This window comes from Echinops telfairi, unplaced genomic scaffold (genome assembly GCF_000313985.2).
Source record: "Echinops telfairi isolate 266 unplaced genomic scaffold, ASM31398v2 ScPeMD7_5592;HRSCAF=6446, whole genome shotgun sequence".
In the NCBI taxonomy this organism is placed as follows: Eukaryota; Metazoa; Chordata; class Mammalia; order Afrosoricida; family Tenrecidae; genus Echinops; species Echinops telfairi.
The window spans coordinates 47150007-47177876 of record NW_022109491.1 but is presented as its reverse complement, the minus strand read 5'-3'; the positions used below and the strand labels follow the sequence as shown (position 1 = coordinate 47177876).

The window sequence follows — 27870 nt, the reverse complement described above, 5'->3', positions numbered from 1 at the left end:
AAATAATCTAAGCCTTAAGTGTTTTCAGAGTTTGTTGGGAGTTGACTCAGAAGTAATGATTACTCTCTTTCAGACTGGTGGTGGTGGTACAATGCCAGAGAGAGTACCGGAATTAGATGGTGGCATGCCCACAGAGGAAGATAAAAACCATTCTAACAGTAGCACTTTGTCTGACCGAAGACTCAGTAACTGCAGCCTTTGTAGCATAGAAGAAGAGCACCGAATGGTATATGAAATGGTACAGCGAATCCTCTTGTCAACTCGAGGTTACGTCAATTTTGTCAATGAAGTATTTCGTCAGGTTAGTGTGTACACATGTAATGTAAGCTTATGCAACTTTTGCTTATAACACTGTCACTCTGGGTAAACTAGGGAAACAAATTCACAGAAACTCATATCTATAAGAGAGTTTTATATAAAGGGTAAGTGTACATCAAGAAAGCATCCCAACCTACTGCTACCCAAGTCCGTATGTCCAACATTAGCCCATATGTCAAACAGCAATCCACAGAGTCCTCCTCCATCTCACAAAACAGACACAATGATGCCGACTGCAGGAGGAAAGTTGAATCAGTGAATGTGTAAGCATCTCAGTGCTGGCAGGGCTCTCCACACAGCTGTTCCAGCACCCAGGGCTGCATCGGGGTAAAACCACAATAACTCTTTACAGGAGTAGAAAGCCTTATCTTTCTCAGAGTGGCTAGTGGTGTTGACCAACTTACCTTGCAGTTGGCAGCCCAATTCTTACCCAATATGCCAGTGGTTCTCAACCTTCCTAATGCCGCAACGCTTTAATGCAGTTCTTCATGTTGTGGTGACCCCCCAACTATAAAATTATTTTCGTTGCTACTTCATAACTGTAAGTTTGTTACTATTATGAATCGGCGACTCCTATGCCATCATGGCTTCTGTGCCATAACCCTAAGAAACTACTAATTTAGTTATTATCTCTATAGACATACCCATGTTAGATTTCATATAAAGAAAAATAAGCTAAACTAAACCAAACCAGACAAAAACACTCCAAGAATAATAGCAAAATAAATCAAAGAGAATCCTCAATAAAAGCAGAAAATTTAATCAAAAAATTGGATTAAATTTAAAATACATCAAAAGGCAGAAAAAATGATAAGGGCTTAAATTTTAAACTAAATGTTGTTAGGTGCCATAAAATTGGTTGTGACTCAAAGTGACCTTATATATAACAGAAAACAAACCTCTTCCTCTTCTGCGGCATCCTCACAATTTTTCTTACATTTGAGCCACTGTGTCAGTCCATCTTATCAAGGGTCTACCTCTTTTTCACGGCCCCACTACGTTATGAAGCATGATATCCTTTTCCAGGGACTGGTCTAACAGGGTAATATGTCCAAGGTCATGAGATAAAGTCTCATCATCCTTACATCCATGAAGTATTCTGGCAATACTTTTTCCAACATGCATTTGCTTGTTCTATTGGCAGTTCATGGTATTTTCAATGTTCTTGGCCAGCACTATAATTCAAATGCATCACTTCTTCGATTTTCTTTATTCATTGTCCAATTTTCACATACATATGAGGCAAATGAAGTACCATGGCTTGGGTCAGACATACCTTGGTCCTCAAAGTAACATTCTTACTTTTTGGTTGGTGCAGCAGATTTATCCAATGCAATGCTTCCTTTAATTTCTTGGCTTCAGCTTCCTTGAGCATTGATTGTAGATCTGGCAAAATGAAATCCTTGACAACTTCATTCTTTACTCCATTTATCATGGTATTTCCTACTGGTCCAATTTGAGGATTTTGGTTTTCTTTACATTGAGTTGTAATCTGTACTGAAGGCTGTAATCCATCCTTGATCTTCTTCAGCAAGTACTTCAAGCCCTCCTCATTTTCAGCAAGCAAGGTTGTGTCATCTGCATATCGCAGGTTGTTAATAAGATTTCCTTCAACCTTGATGCCAGATCCCTCTTCATATAATTAGCTTCTCTGAATTTTTACTCCGCATGCAGATTGAATAAATATAGTGAGAGGATACCACTCTGACTCATACCTTTCCTGATTTTAAACCATGCATTTTCCCTTGTTCTGTTGGCCCAACTGCCTTGATCCATGTACAGGTTCTGCATGAGCACAATGAAGTGTTTTGTAATTCTCATTCTTCTCAAGGTTATCCGAAGTTTGTTATGATCCACAGAATTGAATGACTGCATAGTTAATAAAACACAAGTGGACATCTTTCTGGTACCTGTACTTTCAGCCAAGATCCAGCAGACATCTGCAATGATATCCCTTGTTCCACATCCTCTTCTCAGTCTGGCCTGAAAATGTGGCAGCTCCCTGTCAGTGTACTGCTACAACTGTTTCCTGATGATCTACATCAACATTTTCCTTGCATTTGGTATTAATGATATTGTTTTATAATTTGTACATTCTTTGGATTAGGTACAATACGGATCTCTCCAAGTCACTTCTCTAATTAGCTGCCTTCCAAGTTTCTTGAAATAGACTAGTGAGTTCTTCCAGTGCTTCATTAGCTTGTTGAAACATTTCAGTTGGTATTCCATCAATTCCTGGAGACTTCTTTTTAGCTAATGCTTTAAATGCAGCTTGGACTGCTTCCTTTAGTACCATTGGTTCTAGATCATATGCTACCTCTGAAATGGTTGAATGTTGACTAGTTCTTTTTGGTAGTGACTTTGTATTCTTTCATATCTTTTTTGGATGCTTCCTGCATTCAATATTTTTCCCATAGAATCTTTCAATATTGCAACCTGAGGCTTGATGTTTTTCTTTAGTTCTTTTAGTTTAAGATATGCAATGTTCTTTCATTTTGGTTTGCTAACTCTAGGCCTTTGCTTAATTCATTATAAAACTTTGTCTTCTGAGCTGCACTTTGGAATGTACTATTCAGTTCTTGATTTAATCCTTTCTCTCATTTGCCTTAGTGTCTCTACAATCAAGAGCCATTTTCAAAGTTTCTTTTGACATCCACTTTGTTCTTTTATTTATTTCCTGTCTGTTTAGGGTGTAAATCTTTTGTTTTATCATTTTATTAGGGGCTCATACAACTCTTATCACAATCCATACATACATCAATTGTGTAAAACGCATTTGTACATTCATTGCCCTCAGCATTCTCAAAACATTTCCTCTTCACTTAAACCCTTGGCATTAGGTCCTCATTTTCCCCCTCCCTCCCCGCTCCCCCCTCCGTCATGAGCCCTTGATAATTTATAAATTACTATTTTGTCATATCTTGCCCTGTCCGAAGTCTCCCTTCACCCACTTTTCTGTTTAATGACCTTTTCCTTTCTTCGGTTTTGATGTTCTTGATGTCACCCCATAACAGGTATTCTGTCATTGATTATTCATGGCATTAACTTTGTTCTTGAGATGTTTTCAGAACTAAAATGGGATAGACTTACGGTCATAATTTGGATCTCTTGGACTTGTATTAGTTTTCTTCAGTTTCAACTTTAATTTACATGCCAGCAATTGATGGTCTTTTCCACAGTTGGTCCCTGGCCTTGTTTTAGCTGCTGATCTAAAGCTTCTCCATTAACTCTTCCCACAGGTGTAGTCAGTTTGATTTCTGTGTATTTCATCTGTAGAAATCCTTACATGAGTCACCTTTTGTGTTGTTTTTCAAAGGTATTTGCAATGAAGATGTTATCGGTCTTGTTAAAGTCTTCTTCCTCTTTTTTTTGAGGAACTTCCCATTTTTATTCATAAAATTAATCAAAATTGAAAGACAGAGTTACAGAGCCATGCATCAATCGCATAACAGGAGAGTAAGGAAAAGCTCCAGATGCCTCTTGAGAAAAGTTCCCAAGAAACATACATCAGGCTAGACATCTAATGCTCAACTGTGGTTCCACACCAGGCTGTGATTCATTTCTGCATTTTCTCAATAAGTTCTAACTTGTAGTTACCTTTCTCTTTTCAACCTGTGGAGATTTGGCTTTGCCTTCAAGAATTTTGCCCGATCTTTGTCCAACTTCAGCCTAGTGATGACCACCTTGCTCGGATGAGTGCCCACATGGATAGTTGTGTGGCTAACTTTCTCCTCTGTCCTCACTCGATGTAGATGATGTACGTCTTTCTGTTCACCTGGGCCAACTTGCTGACTTGTTGGCCTGAACTCTGTCCTTGCATATGGGCATAGAATGGACATTATACTTCTGCTACAGCTCCTTGGAGAGTGGAGATTATATGATCTTCCTGCACAAGTGTGTGGGGTCATTGAAGTGGCATATGCGGTTCTTGCTGAAGTCTGAGGTCATGAAGGGGTTGAACTTCTTGGTGACCATTGGATGTCAGGAGGACTTAGACCCTCCATGGTGGGGTCTTCCTGAATTCTATCTTGCGATTTCTAGCTTTGTTTCAATCACCAAGGCCATATTTTCCAGCTCCTTTGTTCTTCCTCTTTGTTTCCAACTTTTGCATTCTACACAACAATAATTATCAATGTATTTTGATTACATGTTTGATCAATTTCAGACTGAAAATGTTTGAATTCTTCAATTTCCTCATCACTAGTTTTAACACCATTAGTGCATAAAGGTTAGTTGTACTGATTATGTTTCCTTGTAGGTGGATTAGTAGTATCATATCAGAGCCAGCTTTGTACTTCAAGATAGATTTTGAAATGTCCCTTTATGACTATGAATGTGAATCACCATATTCTTCTTGAACCTGTGATTCCAGGCATAGTAAACTATATAATTTTCTGATTCAAGTGGCCAACAGCATTCTATGTCAGCTCACTAATGGCTAGGATATCAATCTTGTTCCATTTCATTTTTCAAGGCTTCCAATTTTCCTAGATTAATAATTTGTCCACTCAAAATTCCAGTTATTAAGGGTTGTTTTCAGCTATTTCTTCTTATTTTGAGTTGTAGCCCATCAACAAAAGAAGATTCCGAAGACTTTACTTCTGCAGGCTTTACTCCTATAGCTTTACTCCATTCACGTCATTAGGATCCATTCCACTTTGAGAAGGCAACTCTTCCCCAGTCATACTTAAATGCCTTCCAACCTGAAGAGTGCATCTAGCACTGTCTATGACAGCATTCTGCCACTATTCACAAGGTTTTCAACATCTGACAGTGTTCCACAAAGTTTTTGGTGGCTCATTCTTCTAAAGTGGACAGCCTATTCCTTCTTTGTCTTCTGTTCTTAATTTGGAAGTTCTGAATTATGATGTTGGCAAACAGTATTGAATATACCATGGCCTGCCAAAAGAACAAATCAATGTGTATTAGAAGAAGTATAACTAGGATGCTCTTTGGAAACTAGCTGTATATTGTAGGGTAATAGATAGATTGAAGGAAGGATTGGTAGAGATATGGTTAGATAAAAAGGTGGTGCAGCAAATATTAAGACATGCTAATGGTAGAATGTAGACCTTTATTATAAAATTATTTAAACATTTTAATGTATGAAAATTAATATAAAACATTTTGGGAAATATTAGAAAGGGATAATTTTATACTTTATCTTTGTTGGTCTTTGAATTAAGAATAATTGATGTATACACTGATAACACTGCAGTCTTATAAAGTCCTCTATTATAACAATTTATCCATTATATGAACTCTCCCTACAAGTGTAGTTAGCTTACAGCTGCATCTTGTGGCATGAATTTTAAAGAGGATATTAAAACAATTTTCTGAAACCTGTGGTTAAGGCCTAGGTTTGTCACTAACTAGCTTTGTAACCTTGGAAAGTATCTTAGGTTTCTGAGCCTTTGGGTCTTCTCTGGAAGAAAACATTCATCTGACAGTGCCCAACTATCAGAAAGAATACCATCTGAGGTCTTAAAGGCTTATCTTAAAACAAACTCGTATAAGTGAGGTGTCAGCTAAGTCCATATGGAAGAAGCACAACAGCATGTGTGAGCCAAGGATTGTCAATATTATAATCCAAAACCAGCGGAGGGAATGATATTAGAGCTTAAAATCTGAGCACCCAGTTTGCAGAAGTCTAAGAGTCATGAGTTGCAATCGATTTGATTGCAGTGAGTATGGCATGGTTTTGGTTATGGATGACAGTGAAAGCCCAAAATTCAGTTGCAGGGTCCCCAAGTTGACTAAGAATGGTCAGAATACCCTCTGATCATTGACTAGAAATGCAAATAATAAAGTGGACTAATGCAGATATAGTTTGGTTAAAACACCTTATCCTATGTTCTCCCTTTTGATCCATTTTAACTTTGTTTTTTAGTTTTTATTATTTTCTGTTATCTTTGCAATTGAGATTTTTCTGTTTTAGTTTGTTGTTGGGTTCTTTTTTCTTTATTTTTTTTTATATGAAATTCAGGATAAATAAATTTATAAATACAGTAACTGGAATAATATTTTCTTGAAGTTATGGCATGGGGAATTGGAGGAAAAGGGAAGGTAATAATAATGAATACAAGAAAGAAGAAATTTTCTAAAATTGATTGTGGTGATAATTGCCAGTTTTCTTTAATATATTTGAAGCATTGAATTGCATGATATGTGAATTATGTCAATAAAATGTTAACATTATAATTCAAAAAAGGAAGGTACCAAACAACGCAGACCGATTCAGCATAGGTAAAAATATTTTAAAAGTGTTATGACTTGAAAATCACTGTTTCTGGTTGAGATTGAGCTATTGAACACTTACGGGCAAATAAGCTTAATGTAACTTTCATATGAAAACAACAACAACACTACATTCATTTGAGTATTGAGGTACTTGGTAAAGTACATGTCATAGGTGCTCATCTAATGCAGAAATTGTCCTTAAAATATTTATTTCCCATTTAATTGCTGGTTTATATTTTTGGAATCTTCCTGCATTAGGTCAGTAAGTTCCTTGTATAGGTGTGTAATGGGATTTCTTAATATTAATTAAAAAGAACAGTCACTACCATCAAATCAATTTTGACTCATAGTGACCTTATAGGACAGGGTAGAATTTCCGGCCCTGTGAATTTACAAAAATGTAAGTCTTTATGACAGTAGGAAGCCTCATCTTTCTCCCAAGGAGTGGCTAGTAGTTTCAAGCTGCTGACATTGCCATTAGCAGCCCAGCACATAAGAACTAAGCCATGAGAGTCATTTAATGTTAATTGAATTCATATAAAATTCAGAGTGACACACTGGCTGGTGGCTTTCGATAACATTGACAGCTGTGCTCAGTGGTATATTGGTAAATATTGAACAGCTGATACACACACACACAGACAGAGGATATGGGGGGGGGGGCGGTGCAAAAACCTGATATTTAGCATTTTCCTGTTTCTGTGTATAAATACTCCCAGCATAGTCAACCCAATTTCCCGAAGTATGACTACTTTATGTGGAGCTGTGAAGACGTATGCACAGTTGGCTACCACTGGCTGTAGTAATATATCTGTTATCAGTTTACTCTTTATTCTTTAGAAAGTTTCCTTTTGTACAATTGCTATGCTTTCTATAGCCACTTAAAAGATCTATGTTATTATTTTAAGTTGTAGAGTTGCTACCCACTTTAGAGACCATGTAGGACAAAGAAGAACTGTGCCATGGGATCACCAAGGGTATAATCTGTATAGGTGCATACCATCAGGTCTTGTATCCCACAAAACTTCTGCTGGCTTCAAACCACCGACCATCTGGGCAGCAGCTGAGTGCTTAGCCATTTGAGATAGTTTATTGTGCCAGCCTGGCCGATAAACACAAATGGGATTAACTAAAGGGCGAAGAGATAAATGGCTCGGTGAGCCACGCCTTTCTTGTTTCTTGCTCTTTGATCCTCGGACCAGTGTGCGGCTGCCTTGCTTGTTCTGTGCCTCAATTTACAGGCTACACTACCTGTGGGACGCCTAGCCTATGAACTGTGTGGTTGTAAGTTGAGGTCCCTTTAAGACATCTCTGGAGCTGGGGACTGACAGTTGGTGACCTGCCTTGTGATTGGCTGCTGTGCTGAGATAGCCTAGCTCTCTCTATATATAGAGGAAGACCTGGCAGCAGACTAGACTTGAAGGACTGCTAGTGTCCCACAACTCTCTCTTGTGGGAGTGAGTTGTACTGAGCCATTTGTACTGCTTTATAATTTAACTGTTCATTTCTTGTATTATAGATTTATCTGTATATAATTTAACAGTTCATTTCTTGTGTTATATATCCAATTATCTTTATAAATAAATATATTAAATTATCAGCAATTTGGTTTTATCTCTCTAGAGAACCCTGTCTAACACACCACTATACCATAAGATTCTCTTACACCTATAAAGTCATGTATTTTGTAGAAAAAAACACATTGATTTACAATATAGACGCTACAAATGACCTTTTTTCCCTTTCCCATTTATGAGAATTTTTTCCAGTCAATTTTTCTGTGCAAAGAGATGTATGGTCCTGTGTTCACTGGTTTCAAAGACATGTCTGAAAGCAGTGATAGCCATTTTAAATGTCTGACATATGTGGCTCTGTTGTGATTTAAACTTGTGGGTTTCAACAGTGTTTTCTCTCTTACGTTTAGGCATTTTTGCTGCCTTCTAGTGACATAGCTGTTACAAGAAAAGTAGTGCAAGTATACAGAAAATGGATCCTCCAGGACAAACCTGTATTCATGGAAGAGCCAGATAAAAAAGACATCACTGAAGAAAATACTGAAAAACTAGGATTTTCAGAAACTGATAGCAGGGAGGTAATATTTCATCACTTGTCATTTGAGCTGGGAGTATATGAGTAAACCATACCTGCTCCATCTAGAGTCCCCATCAGTGGAACACAGGCAGACCAACTTCATTTTATATTATGTGTACTGGGCATTATTTTGTTCTGTTGTACATAGGGTCACTATGAGCCAGAACTGACTCGATGGCACCTAACAACAACAACAGCAACAAGAACAGCTCTCAAGTTGATCCGTTCCATGAGGACCTACCTCATTGAAGTAACTTCTGTCTTTTACTGAAGAGGGTCATCTCAAAGCCATCAAGCTAGGACCAAATGCACATTACATCTTTGTTCATAATTGTTGCATTGTTTCATAAACCATCCTGTGTACCACGTCTCTGAGTGAAACTAAAAAAGGTCACTATCTTGTTCTTGGCAAGTTTAAATAACTAGCATTGGAGAAGTTTACAATGTTTTGGCAAATTTATCTTGGGTAGTGGAATTTAACTAAAGCAGTTGGGCTGTTACACATTTGATAGAACTGTTGACTAAACATAAGTATTATTTCATTGTTAGCCTCACTATCTTCTAGAATAGGCACTGTCACACTGAATCTTTTCATCCATGGTTGATAAAGCTAGAGGTGGTATAAATGTAAAATGACAGTGAATCAACATCTTGAAATGTAAAGAAATTATGTCATATTACATTTTATTTTAATGAAGCCCTATATACTTCTAAATACTTGTCTTCCATAATTTTCATTTCTCACTATTGGTGATGTCTTAATAACTATTCATGAGGTCAAATTAAATAGGTAAGCAAATGGAATTCATCACAGTTTTAGAGGTGTGTTACATTCCCTTTCAGTCATTTGACAAACATTTATATTTTAGGTACTGGAAATAGAGCTTTAAATAAAACAGAAGAAGCCGTCTCATGAATTCTACTGAGTATAAGAAATTAAGCATGTGAGCTTGTGATTCATTCTATTGCATTAACTGCTTGTTATTTTTTAAAGGTCTCATCCGAAAGTTCCGGTCATAAGCGATCCTCCAGTTGGGGGCGCACGTACTCCTTCACGAGTGCAGTGAGCAGAGGCTGTGTACTGGAAGAGGAAAGTAGCGATGTGAAAGCTGGTGCCCAGGTTATGCTGCAGGTATGCAGCTAGGCCAGACTTGAAGACCTCCAACTGGAATCATTGTAAAATTTTGTTTATGAGTATAACAACATATAAAGTGTGGTGATATTTTTAGCTCTGTCTCCGTAAATAACTCTTAAATTCCCCTTCCAAGTTTTCACTCTAATTTCCTGCATACAGTTGTTAGAGTTTGTTTTTATCAAAGGAGATAGAACTAAGAGGGATTTTGAGAGGGATTATTACGGAGTGAATGTGAAATGACTGAGATTTAAATTTTAATACTATCTTCAGAATATGCGTGGGGAGATATATTACAAACTTGTGATTATCTAAGTTTATGTGTAGTAGTTCTCTTGAAAATTCTGTATTGTAAAGCCACATTTATGCATCTGACATGTTTATGAAGCTCAATGATTAATGCTGTAGTTTTTAGATATTTACATGACTAAATGCAAGTATATGAAATAGAGCTGATACCATTTAGAAACATTGGACTTTGATTTGTCCCTTAGCCTTCTCAGACCTCAGAATTCTCTCTCAAATGGGGACTGGGAGATTATCTTTTGAATCTTACCTAGTTTGAAGTTATTAGCACTGCAAGTGAAGAAAAGAGATGGCCTCCTGCCGCCCATCCCCAAGTTCATAACCGTGTCCAGTTGAGCTTCCAAGGCAGAGGTCCAGCATGGAGTGAAGAAAACTGTGCAAGATAAGCATGTTGCTCAACTCTTGGTGATGCTGTATGGCCTGTTATCTGTATCTTGATGGGTTCATATTGTGTTTTTTGTTTCCAAGTTAACTAGTTTAATATGTTGTAACTGAGAAGTTTCTTCATTTTCCATAGAAAATCAGTACATAATTTGAAAATAACTTTTTAAAATCAAGATCATTTTACTTGAGCAGTTTCAAAGAACTACTGTGCAGTTAATAAATTAACATGTATCCCCACTAGAGAAAATGAATGAGGAATCCCTTTTCTATGTTCCTGAGCAGCACATTCTCTCAGAGAGGATTGCCAGTGTTAAATTCAGGGAGGGGGTGGCTGGAGGCACATATTGCCAGTTATCTTGTTTACTGGAAACATAAATTCCATTTACTTGAACTAAGAGAAAATTTTTTTTCTATTTGATCACTTTGTAACTTTAAAAAGTGTATAGTTTTAATCTAAGTAACTGTTTTATTTTCATTGTATCTAGTGCCTTGGTTCTTTACTTGGTTCATTAGGGAAAATAGTGTCCAAATTTAGATTTAATAAAATAATTGCTTTGGCAAGAATAGGTTAGATATTAATAATTTTATTGGTTTATTTGTACTTTACTTATTTTAAGAAGATATTAAATTCATATCATGGGCATTTTGATTTTTAAAAAAATTTATAAATAAACTGAAAGCAGTATCTTATATGAAAACTCTCAACTTTACCTTGGGAATATGCAAAAATTGCAAAACAAGAAACCACAGTCATTGAAATAAAATGACTTACATTACAGTATATCATTTATAATGCAGATCCTTTAAACTAATAGTTTGCCATAGTTTAAGATAGAATGTTTTACTTTTCTTTTTTGAACCAAAAGCTAGAAGTTCTCCACAAAATTATATTATCAATTAACATTTTGTAGTACTTTATTTAGTCCTTGGGCTACCTTGTGAAGAGGAACCAGTCCCTAAAGAAAGTACCTGCATGATAAAGTAGAGGGGCAGTGAGAAAGAGAAAGACCCCCAGTGAGATGAATTGACCCAGTGGCTGTAAATGTGAACTGAAATCTTACAATTGTGGGGATGGTGCTGGAAGGGGCAGGGTTTGTGCTGTTGTACATGAGTCAGAGTGCACAAGATGGCACCTCAAAACAGCAACTAACTTAGTAATGCTTCCTAATAAATTGGGATATGATACCATTTAAAGCTTGCAGAAGATAATTCTCAAATCTTTGAAGCTGTCAATAATTGATTTTTGAGTGTGTTAATTTTAATTTCTTGGGGTAGTTTATGCATTTTCCTTGAAATGAGGATTTATTAATTTATCTACAAATAAATAGGTATGTCTGATTGTTTCAAAATCACTTGAATTTGTACTGCTGAGCACAATGGAAGCTAAGAGGGAATATAACTTTCTACAGAGGCACTATGAATTGGAATCAACTCAATGACACACAATAACAGCAAAAATGGATCAGATCCATTTCCATCACTAGAATGACAACTCAGACTATCCAAGTTGATGGATGACCAGCATCATCTGTGTAAATAGCACATTGTTATTTAACTGTAGTGCTCCTAAGTGATAAATTACTAAGTAATAATTTATATCAAGACTTCTTCATTTTTCTTCTCAAATACCCTTGATGACAGAGGCTTGTGAACTTGAGATCTATAGGTTTGAGGCAGAGCATAGAATAGTTGGCTGATTAAATAGTTTTTGAGATTTGAGATTTTATCTTAAGAATTCATTTAGAGTTTTGATTTTACTACATAATATATTTCTCATATTAAAAACAAAACACTCCTAGGAGATGTGCAGTGTTGGTCATGAGGCTTGCTTGATCTGTTGCCATGCGTATTGTCAGTAAGGGATTCTTGCAACGGGAAAAGTTACTGGTAGTCACAGGGGTCTTTCTGGCTGTGGTTCTCCTTCTCTTCCCTGCCCCAAAGCCATTCACTTAGAGGCAGTGACCCTGGCCTTCCTCCCCTTTTTATGCCCACCCCTGCTTTAGGGTCTGAAGGGTCCAAAAGAAGGCTCAAAAGATTTTCTGACTCATAACATTTCTAGAGTTTCAATACGAATAGGTAGTAGTACATCCCCCTAACCCCCTACCCATCCCCCCGCCCCCCGCAGTAAAAGGCCTTTTGGGCATCTCAGTATTTCAGTTATCCTAAGGGGTGAACTAAAAGAATCTTCAGTGTATTTCAGTACCACTTTCCATATTGAAGGTGCCTTAGTAAGCCACTCAAACCTATCAACTTGCGTGAAGAAGAAAGATGAGGCTCTCTTTTCCCATAGAGATTTAGTATGGACAACTATATGGAGAGATTCTTCTCTATCTTAAAGTATCTCTATAAGTTGGAATTGACTTGGAGGCAGTGGGTTTTGTCCTAAAGAAACAAAATCTGTCTCGAAACAACTCAAAAGGTGAAATTATTGCATGCTTCTTAAGCACAATTAATTCAGAATGATATGTTTAATTATATTTTCTAATTTTGGTTTTAAGGTGTTTTTGACAAATGCTGCAAATGTCTTTTTGCTGGAACCATGTGCTGAAGTTCCCGTGCTCTTGAAAGAACAAGTTGATGCCTGTAAAGCTGTTTTGATTATTTTTAGGCGTATGATAATGGAGCTTACAATGAATCAAAAGACATGGTGAGTTTTTTTCAAATTTAAGTTAATATTGTAAAACAGGTATTTCTACTTTTCAACATAATAATTAAAATGTTAAAGCTTCTATTTCTTAGGTGGTTTAATAAAGTTAACAGTAAGATGATAATCTTTTGTACTAGTTTCTGTGAACTATTAAGAAGGTTTCTTAATTATTCTGTGAACAATTAAGAATTATTCAGTAGTTTAATAGTTTATTTTATTACTGGTCCTAAAAATGTTCTCGAATAAAGAATAAGTAGTCATGTAATTTGATAGTAGATTTTTCTAATTTATACTGCCATCAAACATGGTTTAGTGGAAAAGTAGTAATTGGCCTTAGTTCTAGACAATAAAAGACACAGATTCAAGTATATTTCATACAGACTCCTTGATTAAATCTTAAGCAGGAAAAAGATAAGATAATGACCAAAATGAATAATCCAGATAAGGGAGGCCATCATGGTGTCCAAAAAGTCAATGGACACGTTAATTATAGAAGATAGAAAACAAAAAAAATTAGTCACAAAATCATAATTAGCATCAGCTCAGTTAATCACATTTGCAGATGGGACAACTGAATCATGAGTGGGATAAAGATACACTACTACAGAGTAGAAAAGTTTACAAGATTGGTTCTGGGGCCCTCCACCCATCTTGATTGGTTGGGGCTTCATTCTTAGTCATGTGGTTCTAGTGCTTCAGTTTCTATTAAGTGCATGCCCAGGCAGGTCTCTGGGCAAAATTGTCCATCACTGGGTTGGGCTGAGGAGTTGGAAGTAATCCCATTCAAACACACTTAGGAGAGCAAAGCTTTTTATGTTGACTAATGGTCAGAAATAACTCACATTAAGGCTTAACCCACATTAAGACTCAAGATGCACTTAGCCTTCTGCAAGCCAGGTGCTCGGTATTTAAGCTGTAATACATGTTTAAAATATTCTTAATTAGCCCAGAAGAATTTCCGAGTTGTCTCCAAATACTAGAAACTTCTTTTTAATTGCTTAAAATTGGAAGTTTTAAATTTATTTTGTGTGGCCTTTAGTCCAGTAGTCTAGTAGTTTCCATGAGTCTTCAGTTGTCTTCATGATTTTTTACCCAGATGGGGAGTGACTGATAATTGAACATTAGATGGATACTCACAAGCTTTGTGAACTAAGAGGGGGTACCCCCCCCAAAAAAAAAAACACACGCAAAAAAAGCTCTGCTGGGTGGAGCTTTTGTAGTAGGCATGTTCCCCTCAAGGCGAGCCTCGAGCAACTCACTCTGAGTTAGTTTGCCCAGTGATGTCACCTGGGAAGGTTCTCTGGTGTCAGTGAATTTTTCATAAAAGCAGTTTTGCTCTAACCTCATTTTTTGTGATGGCTGATTTAAGAGAAGAGCAAGTGGCTGTGAATTATTGCTTCCTGGTTGGGAAAAATGCCACAGAAACGGTTTTGATGTTGAAATTGATGACAAACCTCATGCATTTGGAGTTTGTTCCACCAGGTCAGAATGTTAATCACGCTTTCTATTTTGAGGTTCTGAAAAGATTGCATAACAGTGTGGAACAAAAAAGGCTGGATTTGTGGCAGTTGGGGGACTGGTTTTGCCACCCACCACAACAATGCACTTACTCGTGCAGCCAGATCTGTTCATGCAGCCATCTCAGTGCACCAGTTTTTGGCAAAAAACAATATACCTCTCTTGCCCCACACACCTTACTCACCTGATTTCACTCCATGCAACCTCTTTTGCTTCTGTGAATGAAGAGGGACATGAAAGGACAGCGATTTGATGAAGTAGAAGAGGTGAAGAAAAAAACGAGGGAGATGCTGTCAGCCATCCAAACAGAAGAGTTTGAAAAATGTTTCCAAGAATGCAATCACAGATTTGACAATTTATTAAGTGTAATGGAGAGTACTTTGAAGGTGATAAGATTGATTTGTTAAAAAATGTAAATACATAGCTTTAGAAAAACATTCCTTTTTTTTTTGGTACCCCCTCATGTGTTATGCCAATTGACCTTGGTGTCTATCTAGACTATGACCCTGAGCACATCCATTGTGTTTTGTTACAATGATGGAACTCTCCACGATATGTCCACTCTTCCATGTTCTCCCTATGTTTGCTGTTACACTCAGTCCTTCTTTCCTATCCTACCCACTTTTTGAATGTTATTTCTGATCAAATGTTGTCTGTTTGCTATCTGGTTCATTGTTCTAATGAATGGTGATATCTTTCACACTGTTCACAAAGTCTATCATTTGGACTGAGGGATAGATCTCTAAGGGCCATTCTCCTAGAGGTTTCCCCACTTCCCACGACCAAAGTTTTACTTGAATATTATTATGTTTCTTGTTCTCCTTGTTTGCATCATGTACACATAACCAATTGTATGGAAGGGATGCTTTCATATTTCCTTAAGGATCACACAATATGAGCTGACAATAGTAACCCGTCTGTACATGGCAGGGAGTAGGTACCCACATAGTGGGGGAAAGCTGTCCCCAACTTTATGCTGTTTTTCCCTCTTCTCGTCTTCCAAGTTGCATTAGGCTACATGTATACTACCAGATCTTACATGACTTGGTTTATCTTGGAAAAGATGTGTATTCTCAAAATGTGTGTATGGTCAAAATGTGTATGTTCAAAATGTGATTTATCTTCCTTTCCAATATGTCCAGAATCCATAGTAGTATATAGGAGCAAATAAACAAGTTAAGGGTTCAGTGATGATGTATGCCAACAGAGAATTCAGGGAGGAAAATCAAATGGGGTTGACTACAAATCGGGCCCAAAGTCCCTTGAGGTCATATCATAATATGTTTAATGAGATTCAACGTGCTATATTGTTGAGAGAACACTGTTCTAATGGCTGAGATGTGAGAAAAGTATAAAAGAATCACAACTTAAGTATCTCATTCTTTGATTTGAACTAGATAACTCTGTCCATTTCTTTAGTTAATTGTTACTTTTTCAGTATAATCCTTTTCCCATAAAATTTGTCTTGCTGTGACACTGATCGCAAAAGATGGCAGAATAAGGATAGGGAGATCTTATAAATCAAATGAAATAACTGAGGTGAAAACTGAAGAATTACACATAGTTTATACAGGCACGAACTATTCCCTGGGTGCCTACAAGAGAACACAAAATTGGAGAATGTTTTCCCTCCTTTACTTGTCCAGGGCAGAAGAGCAAGCTGGATGGCACCTGTTGTATCTTGCCTATTGTGGTCGGAAGGAGCGCACTTTCAGAGCTATTGTATCATGGTAGTTGATTTTGGTAAAAGACTGTATTAATTACCTTCAGATTTTTAGTATTTTTAGGTAATACATGATTGTCAATATTGTCGAATTCTCAAGAGAATTTCTTGTACCTATGAAGTGAAGTACTATGGAGATATAACTGACTATTTTTGTTTTGGGTGGCCCAGGGAACAGATGTTGCAAATACTACTCAGGATAACAGAAGCTGTGATGCAGAAGCCAAAGGATAAACAAATGAAGGATTTGTTTGCCCAGAGCTTGGCAGGGTTACTATTTAGGGTAAGTCCTTTTTAATTAAAGCACTGTTAATGCAACAAATGAATCCGATTTCACAGAAAATTAGTTTCAATCATTGAGAATTTTAAGCATAACATGAAAATGACTTTAAACTTCTAGAAATTTAATTAGAAATATTTCTTCTTACCTTTGTCATGGACATTGTGAGCTGTTCTTTACAATTAGTGTGGGTCTTCTTTGTGTTCCTCACCTCTCTGTCATCGACTTGCTTTTTGGTTTGCCAAAGTTGATAGATATTAGGAAGATGAAACGAGCTTGGTGACTGGCCAGATAGATTTAAAGACATAAAAAAGGTAAGGTGTTAAAGAAGTAAGGACATAGGAATAATGTTAAAGGGCAGTCCAAGCTAAAAGTAAAAAATGCAAGAGCCATTAGTGTGTAGTAAGAGGGTATTTCAAGCTACAGACCAGATGGGATATTTAGAGAGAGAATATATATAAAAAAGATAGTAGGGAACATGCGCATGATTGATACAGAAGAAGGAGCCAGTTAAAGATGCTGGGATGACCAGTGAGTTAGGAAGAAAACCAAAGAAATGTATATCATTATGCCTGGGGAAGGATGCTGGGTAAGAATAGCCTATTGTCCATTAGCCTTGATAAGATAAGAAACATGCAGCTGCCCTCTAGTTCTTTAATGCTTCCTCTCCCCACTATCATGACCCCAATTCTACCTTATAAATCCCACTTGACCGGAGCATGTACACGGGTACAGATAAGAGCTGGATACACAGGAAATCCAGGACAGACAAATCCCTCAGGACCAATATTGAAAGTAGCCATATCAGGAGGGGAATGGGAAGGTGGGGGGAGAAAGGGGGAACTAATCACAATGATCTAACTATAACCCCCTCCCGGGGGGATGGACAACAGAAAAGTGGGTGAATGGAGACATCGGTAAGTGTAAGACATGAAAAAATAATAATTTATATATTATCAAGGGTTTGTGAAGGTGGGAGAGGGAGGGGGAAATGGGAAGCTGATACCAAGGGCTCAAGTAGAAAGAAAATGTTTTGAAAATGATGGCAACAAGTGTACAAATGTGTTTGACACAGTAGATGTATGTATAGATTGTGATGAGTTGTACGAGCCCCCAATAAAATTATTTTAAAAAAGATATAATTGGTTAAGAATGTTTTAGGGGAAGATGGCCCACTTGGGGCAGATGGAGAAGAAAATGAGAGTTGGGCAGTAGGGACAGCAAGGTTTTGAAGAGGTATTGTGGAGGAAGTGAGAAAGAGAAATTGGATGAAGGGGGTGAATGGCAATGAAGTGTGATGGCATTAAAATATGTTTGTTCACCACATCTGTGGGGGAGAGAAGATATCTGCAGAAATAAAGTCCTGGATAAGATAAGAAGGCTGGCCTTAGGTCAGAGCAGAAAGCCAAGGACATGACTGTTTATTCTTCACTCTTACATGGTGAGAATGGTAATGGACATGAGTAACCAGAAAGAATGTTAACACAATTATTAGGAGGGAAAAAAAAAGAGAAGGGAGATCAGCTTATCAAGGAAAGTGTAGATTTTAAAGGGCTCAGAGGGCAGAAGGCTATTGCAACGTTGCTCTAGAAAAACACTAGTATTTATAGAATGCATACAATTTGTGATGCAGTGTTGAAAGAGAACATTGTGAAATGTTCTGGGAAAGTGTGGCATTTTACACAAGCATAGTCATTGATGGGTCTGACCTTATGTAATTGGCTAAGAAACTGTGGTGGCTGGAAGTGATGGTTTCAGGCAAGAGAACTAGGTCCCTTCTTCAATGGACCTGATAGTTTTCAAGTATATCTATTGACAACATACTTAGAAATATAAATAGGACATTCTTTGTGGATCAGTTTGTTGTACTGTGCTGGCTTGTGTATTTCAGTGATGCTGGAAGCTATGTCACTAATATTTCAAATACCAATAAGGTCAGCCAAAATGGACATTTTGCACAAGAGCTACAGACTATGAGGAAGGAATAGACTGTCTACTTCTGAAGAATTATCTACTGAAAACCGTATGAATATCAGTGGGACACTGTTAGATATAGTGCCAGAATTACCAATTTCTGAGAAAATAGCCACTGAAAACCTTAATAATAACAGTGAAAAATTGTATTGACCAGTGACTGCAACAATGGACTCCAACATGACACCAGTTGTGATGATGGCTCAGGACTGGGCTGTCTCTTTCTGTCACTGTTGGTTGCATTTGATTTCATAGTACCTAGCAACAACCTAGGGACAGAGAAACTAATTCAAGGAAATTGAAATACAAGGGAAATATCCCCATTTTAACAAAGGAGAACTTAGCTATTCATTTGTTTAATAGTTTAATATGAATGATATTGGTATCGATTGCTTTTCTCAGTTACTGGATCCAGCTATGCTTTTCTGTTGACCAAAGGTGACATAAGGACATTTACCTGAGTTAGCTCACTTTGCTGTAGTCTCAGTGTTGGCATTGGAGTTTCTGTTCTTGATGAAACTGCCTACCAGGGGAGGAACTGAAGCCAGTCTCAGGCTGGTTAGTGCCTGGGCCTAGTTCCTTATCGTTTGTCTAGCCCATTTTCTATTGTGTGTGTTGGAATTAGACCGCGTAAGCCAGAATCTGTTTTGGAGTTGCGTTGTAAATTTTGTTTGTTTTCTATATTGAGGGGGGAATATCCTCCATTCATGGAGAGCTTTTGCCAAAACTTGAAGAGTTATTTTGCATTTGTGATTGTTATTTTGGTGGTGTTATTTAGGTTACAGATAGAGCCAGAAGATGTTTAAGTTAAGACCTACCCATAAAATGTCCAAAGAGGATGAAGATTTTTAAGTTGGATAGTTCTCAGTTCTGATTCTCATGGCTTTGAGCAGATACTCTACTTTCCTGAATCTCTTTCTTCTTGTCTTTCATGAGAGGATTGCAGAGTTCTCATAAGGATTAGAGTGAAATCATCTGGTATTTACAATCATCTCTCAGTTTGCCAAGCCCCTTGTAAAATGCGAAGGATGAGAAAAGTATTAAAGGTTTGAGCAGATCTGCTAGCTATCAAGTGGGCATCACATTAGTATCCTACCCAGACTGAAATGTTATCTAATTATTATTCATTTGATCAAGCAGACTGTATAAATTTCCCCAACACTTGAAATTTTGTCTTCTAATAAAGAGGCAGTTAAAGGTGACAGGGATTTTGTTGTGTTTTGGTTTCATTATAGTCTGGGTAAAAGTTAAGAAAGCAAATTGAATTTCTACTAAACTCTTTATATACACATTTTGTTATATAGTTTTATCTGCATTTTCCTAAATGTAACAACATTCTTTCAGCTTCCTCCCTGTGTTCCTTAAATCCATTTATCTTCCTCACCCCTTCCTACCTTTTGAATGTTGTGTGGGGCCAAATGCTGCCCCTAATGTGGTTAACTATTTTGAGAAGTACATTCTTCCCTAGTCTGTTACTGTTCCCTTCATAGTCCTGTTTGGGTGAAAGTTATCCCCATAGGTGGGTATAGTTCCAGGTCTGAAGGGTATATTGCTACTGTTCCAGGTCTGAAGGGAGTCCAAGGACCACAGTCTTGGGAGTTCCTTCCACCAATCTCATTTTCTACATTTTTCTCCCATTTTGCTCTAGACCTTCTGTGGTCCTGATCAGAGCAGCTGATAGTTTTCTTGTTTCAGGGTAGGGGCTATGATTTGTGTGTCCCATTAGTCCTTTGAACTGCTTGATAACCTGATTCTTTGGTTTTTCTTTGTGTTTTTTTTTCCTTCCGGACAGGAAGATAAACCAATAGCTGCATCTTAAGTGACCACTCTCAAGCTTTTAACACTCCAGTCACTATTCATGACAGTAGGATGTAGAACATTGCCTTGTGAGTTGTCATGTGGCATTTGATTTAGTGTGAGACTGTGATCCTAAGCCCTCTCCTGCCCCCCACCCCTAGTTAAAAATAATGACAAACCTGGGAAATATAACATGACTCATTCCTTGGTTATGGCTAAGAAGTTTTCATACTTTTGCCCTCTATTTGCCCTACCAAATACATGAATATATTGATAGCACATACAAATAAGCATGTACACAATCCTCTGTCAAACCTGTATATGTTTTAGATATAGTCCCATTTGCCTGACCATACTTGTTAAGTTTGCATGTCTGCCAATGTATCCACTGGAGATTTTTATTAGTACTAATATTGAAGGATTGTATATGTGATAAATTTTACTTGTGTTGTCTGTGCCACTCTTGTGCACATCTCATTGTTTTCCTTTGTCTCTATAATATTTTGCTAGTCTCTATGTTATTATACTCATATATTGCCTTTTTCCTCACCCAAATTAATAGGTGTCTACTATCGATTCAGTGGTTTCTCATCCCCTTGCCATTCCTGGTAACCATAAAAAATGTTTCTTTTCTACATGTAAACCTTTCTTTGGCTTTTTATACTGATGGCTTCATATATTATTTGTTCTTTATTGGATTGATTTATGTAACTCAACATAAGGACTTCTTGTTTCATTCATGTTATAAGGTATTTCTCAGATTTGCCATTATTCTTTAATGTTGCATAGTATTCCATTTTGTCGATATACCATAGTTTTGTTAATCCATTCATTCATTGACAGGCAATTAGGCTATTTCCAACTTTTTTGTTATTGTGACTAATGCTCAATGAACTTGGGTATGTATGTGAGTCATGTATGTGTGTGTGTACATATTCAGTTCTCTAGGATATACCTAGTCATGCAATTGCAGGATTATATGGTCTTTCTATTTCTAACTTTCTGGGAAGTGCCATACCATTTTCCATAGTGGTTATACCATTTTATGGTCCTACCATTTTACGGTTTGAAAAGTTCTAATCTTTTCAACCCCCACCAGCATTTGTTGTTTTCTGTCCTTTAAAACTTTGCCATTATTGCTGGAGTGAAATGATAGCTCGTTGTTTTGATTCAAATTTCTAATGCCCAAGAAATGAGCTCTGGTGGCTCAGGTGGCTCAGTAGGTTAAGCATTCACCTGCTAACCACAGAGTCAGTTGTTCAGCACCAGGCGCTCTGTGGGAGGAAGATGAATTGTCTATATCCCTCAAAATGTATAGTCTGGAAACCCTGCATAGTATTCCGACTCTGTCCTCTGGCATTGACACTATGAATCAGAATCCACTTAATGTCAGTGTTAATGAGTGCCTCTTGACTGCCTGAATGTGGTTTTTGGTGATGTATCTATTCATTTTTTTCTGCCCAATTTTTATTGAATTGTCTTTTTGTTGCTGATATGCTAAATTTTTCTATAAACTGTAAAAATCAGTCCTTTGTCAGATATGCCATTGTCAAAAACATTTCTCCCAGTGTATGTAGTCCTTTTACTCTTTAGTGAAGTCTTTTGATGTGCATAAGCATTTAATTGTAAGAGGTTCCAGTCATCTAGTTTATCTTTTGCTGTTGTGTATTTTTAGTTTTGCTAGATAGACTATGTCATAAATTGCAACCCCTAAATTTGTCCCTATTTTGTCTTTGATGATCTTTATCATTTCAGGTTTACATTTACATCTTTGCTCTATCTTGAGTTGGGTTTTTTTGTATAAGGTGTGAGATATGAATCTTTCCCCATTATTCTGTAGATGGATATCCAGTTTTGTCAGTACCATTTGTTAAAAAGAAAGTCTCTTCCTTAGTCAGTAGATTTTTGTCCTTTGTTAAATATCAGCTGTTCATAATGGATGGGTTTGCTTCTGGTTTCTTAGTTCTCTTCCATTGGTGTATGTGTCTGTCATTGTTCCAGCACAAGGTTGTTGTGACTGTGATGGCTGTAAAGGAGGCTTTGAGATCAGGAAGTGGGAGGCCTCCTACTTTGTTCTTCGGTAATGCTTTCCTTATCTGGTATTTGTTTACCATTACTGTAAAAGATAGTGCTTGGTTTCGGTTTCTTCATCTCGCTAAAGAATATTTATGGAAATGGGGATTCAATTATATATACATATATGGATAGATAGATAGGTAGATAGATAGCTGTGGATTGTTGTTGTTAGGTGGCATAACATTGGTTCCAACTAATAGCAGCCAAGTGTTCAACAGAACAAGACATGCCAAGTCTGTGTCATTCACAGCTATCCTTGCTATGGACAGTGTTGACATTTTCACAATGTTACGTCTTGAAGATAAGAAATTTTAACTTAGTATTAACCTTTTACTTTTTTCCCTAATGTTTCCTGTAGTGTTTATTTTCTTTTTCTGCTAGTTTATAATCTGATTTAATAATCTCTTTCAAGCGATGGTTTGGTTTTTATTAGTTTAAAATATTTACCAATAAGGGAACATCCTTTTCCCATAGGATGATTGTCCTAAGTAATATTGTAATCTGTGCTCAGTGCTAAATATTATCTTGTGCTCAAAGTCCTAAAGGTTTCCCAAAAACCTTTCGTGAGAAATGCTACTAGGATTCCAGTTCATGTCTGCATGTTTATTCCAAACAAATGGCTGTGTAATAAGCAGATGCCTGCCAGCAAGTTCTTTAAGTAACACATTTCTCTTAGTCTTCTTAGAATGCCTTGGATAAAAGGCTACTAAAACAATGAAGCAAAACAAAGCAAAATCTCATTACCATCAAGTCAATCTCATGACAGACAGTGTGTGAACAGGACAGGTTCTGCATGGTTTCACATCAGGAAAGGTGTGCATCAGGGTTTTATCCTCTCACTATGCTTATTCAATCTGCATGCTGAGCAGATAATCAGAGAAACTGTATTATAAGAGGAAGAATGTGACATTGGGATTGGAGGAAGGTTTATGAGTAACCTGCGGTTTGCTGATGACACAGCCTTGCTTGCCGAAAGTAAGTAGGACTTGAAGCACTTGCTGATGTAGATCAAGGATGTCAGCCTTCACTATGGATTATGATTCAGTGCAAAGACTACCAAAGCACTCACAACTGGACCAATAGGTAGCATCATGATACAGGGAGAAAAGACCGAAGTGGTAAAAAAGATTTCTTCTTGCTTGGCTCCACAGTCAGTGCTGATGGAAGCAGCTGCCAGATCAGATGATGCAGTTTACTAGGTAAATGTGCTGCACACACTTCTTTTAAGTGTTGAAAAACAAGGAGGCTGCTTTGAGGACTAAAATACGCCTGACCCAAGCCATGGTATTTTCATTTGCCTCGTAAGCACGTGAAGGCTGAACTTCGAAGAAAGAATCAATGCTTGTGAATTATGGTGCTGGCAAAGAATATTGAAAGTTCCACAGACTGCTAAAAGGAGAAACTGATCTGTCTTGGGAGAAGTATGACCAGAGTGCTCCTTAGAGGTAAAGACGGCAAGCCTGCTTCTTACATACTTTGGACATGCTCTTATTGTCAGAAGAGACCAGTCCCTGGAGAAAGATATCATGCTTGGTAAAGTAGCAGGATAGTAAAAAGGAGGAAGACTTTCAAGAAGACGGTTGACACCATGGCTGCATCAGTGGGCTCAAACATAAGAATAATTGTGAGGGTGGAGTAGGACTAGACAGTGTTTTGTTCTGTTGTGCACATGGTCACTATGAGTTGGATCTGACTCAATGGCACATACAAACAACAACAACAAAGCATTGTTCAAAATCAGCTACCTCAGAGAGTTGATTAGTCTATAAATTGTTTAATTAAGATTGAAACTTAATGATGATTTAGTAGACCAAATTGTAACTAGGGAAGAGTCTTTGATTTACTAATATGCTTCTGAAAGCAAAACTCAGTCAAAACAATGTGTTTCAAGGAGATTTCCTGGGCCAGTTAAATTCAAGACAATGAAGTTAACTCACACACGTATGCTAACTACTTTTTTGAATTCCTAAAAGGCAAACTTGATAGATTATTTTTCCCTAAGGATATGGCGTAATCTCGGGGGCTTATTGGGAAAAAATAAAATCCTTGGAAACTTTCATGAGACAAAGACCAAGAAAGTAGCACTGAGGATCCCCGCCCCCAATCACAACAGTACACCTGCTCATTCTTCAAGACTAAGAAAGGCTGTCCTAAGAAACTTATCACAAATACTCTACATCCCCAATCTTGCCCCTTCAGACCCATTTTGGCTCGTAAGACTTAAAAAGAGCATGATTTAAGTCCCTTAATAATGCCAAATCTGCTGTTTTGATGTGGTATAAATCAAAGTGTGCAGAATTCTTTGGGGGGAAAATTACAGAAATAGTAACATTGTTTTCATAAGTATGTGGACCCAGATACAGAATGTATCAAGAAAAAAATAGCTTCACCTTTTAATATATTTTGTTTAATAAAGGTTTCTATAATTGGATAGCAATATTTGTACTCAGTCCTCTGTGTGTGCTTGTGTATATGTATGTATGTGTATACATATATATTATGTAATTTCCCATAATTTGCTACTATCAAGTCAATTCTGGCTCATAATTACCTTATAAAGAAATCTCACTGCCTTCTGGGGTATTCTGACTTATAACAATCCTGTAGGACAAGGTAGAACTGGAGAGTGTAAAGAGTTCAAGGGTTTTGGGGACTGTAAGTCTCTCTCAGAGTGGCTGGTGGTTTCAAACTACTGACCTTGTGATTAGCAACCCAATGCATAACCACTATGCCACCAGGACTCCTGTAGTGACCTTATAAGGGGGTAAAACTGCCCCATATGATTTCTATGGCTATAATGTTTATAGAAGCTCATTGCCACATCTTTCTCTCGTGGAGCTACTGGTGGGATGGAACTGCTGACCTTTCTGTTTGCAACCTGTGATTAAGTGCTGCATCACCAGTGCTGCTTTGGCAAGAAGATAGAGTGGTATAGAAAAAGCAAAAGGCAGAGCAGTTCACTGATAATTGACTGGGCGTTGAGGAAGGGGAGATGCAGTATGGGATAGTCTTCCAAGAATAGGGAAAGAAAATAGGTTTTAGCTAGAGTATGAAGTCTAAGTCTAAGTACAAGAAACTTTTGTTAAGTTGAGGAAGAATTGAGCATGTTTAAATGCTGATGGGGAAGACCTGGAGAAATAGGAGAGGACAGAGATAAAGAAGAGATGAGTTTATTAGAAACACAGTGTCTGTGAAGAAGAGGTCAGAGCACAGATGAGGAAATTGATGTAGACAATCAGGAACCTTTTTTGATTACAGCAAGAAGGTGAAGAGAAGCTAGATGTGAATGTGACAAGAGTGTGGGTCTCTTTGCAGATGGAGTTCTCGTTTAGTGGTTTCCCTTTTCCATACAATCTGCCAATAGTTCATTTCCTAAACATTTGGAAGACACACTTGTGGTGAGAGGTTTATGTATAGAAGATAGAAGAGGAGATTTAAAGTAGTCACTCTAGAGAGTAAAGAGCTTTCTTAAGAATAAGAGTTGCAGTCTGAATGCTTTCTCCTCTCTCTTAATAAAGCCAGACCAGCTATAGTCAGCAGAGTAATATTTAATGATTTTCTTTACCTAAAATAGTACAGTAACTATTGCCCAATACTCAAGTAATGATAACCAAGAGGAAAGCAATTTTAAAAAGCAGTTTTAACTTGTCACTTTATTAGCTGTAACTTGAAATATATTGTTAAATTCTACAACTCCTGAAAAGTAGCTAATTGAACGTTCTTGTTGGTTGCTTTACTTTAGACACTCATCGTTGCTTGGATCCGAGCAAACCTCTGTGTGTATGTATCTCGAGAGCTCTGGGACGACTTTCTCGGTGTGCTCTCTTCCCTAACGGAGTGGGAAGAGCTCGTAAATGAATGGGCTAACATCATGGACTCCTTAACAGCAGTGCTCGCAAAAACAGTTTACGGAGTTGAGATGACAAACCTACCTCTGGATAAACTAAGTGAACAAAAGGAGAAGAAGCAGAGAGGCAAAGGTATTTCCAGTCTCTTAGGCTCAAACCTATTGTCTGGGAAGAAGGTGGCATGCGCATTTATACATCTAAGCAATTAATGAATGAAATTTGATAATGAACTGAACCAGTCCATAGATGGTATTTTTGAAAGGTGGTCTTAGGTTGCCTCATATTATTATGTCTCCTTAATGAGGATGCTGAGTTGCTGAAGAGGCTGTGGAAAAAGGATGTTAAAGAAGTGGTTGTAATAGTAACAGCATCAGCAGTAACAATAGCTAATGCCTTTTTTATATAATCTCTATTTACTCTCATACTATCCCTATGAAGTAGATACTATTATCATTCCTGTGCTATAAACAGAAACTGAAGTACAGAGTTCAAAGTGATTGCATCCTTCAAAGACACATAACCAAGAAGTGGCAAACCCTACACTATTAACGATCCTAGGCAACATTCTTTAAGTTGAGAGCCATTTAGCTTTGTTCTGTTTCTGGGTTTGCATTAAGGCCTAAAGTCAGATAAAGTTTGAAAAATATTAGTGGTGGTTTCTTTTGAGGGTTTCAATTTGGTAGCCCCCCTGGCCTTCATTACAATTTTAGGAACCATGACACAAGTCTTAAATTAATCCGTTTGTTTTCTTTTTTTCTACAGCTTTTTATTGTGTATTAAGTGGAGGCTTTCAGAGAAAATCGGTTCCCCATCCAGAAATTCATACACAGTTTGCTCATGTCATTGATTACAATCCACATAACATCATTTATCTCATTTTCTCCATGTGCTTTCTATTTCTCCTTTCCTCGCCCTTCCTGCCTTCTGAACTTTTCCTTGAGTAGATGTTTCCCTGTGATCTCAAAGGGTTGGTTATTCTAAAGAGTGCATAGTCCTTAGTGTGATAGTTTACCTGATAGACCTGTTTTTTTGTTAAACTGAAAATTGAAACAAGGGAGGGGGTAAGTTCAGTTCCAATCCATAGTTCTACTAGTTTCTATCAGACCAGTAAGTGTGATCTTATGCTATGACATTAACTTTTGTTCCTCATTTTTTGGTCCCGCTTTATTAAAGACCTCTAATCCCTTTCTGAATGGTTGGTATAAATAACTGAGCACCATCTAGATCTTCTGGTCTCTGGGTTGTAGAAGCTGAGATGTGTGCTGTTCAGCTTTATTTCCATTACTCTTCTATTTTTCATTTTGCTTTTCTTTACTCTGGAAGAGGAGAAACCAGTAGTTGCACCTTAAATGATTATTTACAGATTTTAAGATTCCAGGCACTGTTCACCCAAGTAGGAGTTAGAACATTGTCTTTGTGAAATATGTTATGCCACTTAATGGTGATATCCCACAAGACTATGAGCCTGTGTCCCTAGGCCCAGTGACTCATTTCCTCAAGGTGTTTGGTTATGGATAAGAATTTTTCATAACTTCA

The 27870-nt window shown here is 37.4% G+C and overlaps 1 protein-coding gene across 1 annotated transcript in view; it reads left to right on the top strand.

The window, feature by feature from the left end:
* RALGAPA2 (Ral GTPase activating protein catalytic subunit alpha 2) overlaps window positions 1-27870 on the top strand; it is a 364385-nt gene that overhangs the window by 24290 nt on the left and 312225 nt on the right. The window contains exons 8-13 of the mRNA XM_045295177.1: window positions 74-301; window positions 8483-8650; window positions 9644-9781; window positions 12970-13118; window positions 16531-16642; window positions 26229-26466. Coding sequence (XP_045151112.1) covers window positions 74-301; window positions 8483-8650; window positions 9644-9781; window positions 12970-13118; window positions 16531-16642; window positions 26229-26466 — 1033 coding nt within the window. The remainder of the gene's footprint in view (window positions 1-73; window positions 302-8482; window positions 8651-9643; window positions 9782-12969; window positions 13119-16530; window positions 16643-26228; window positions 26467-27870) is intronic.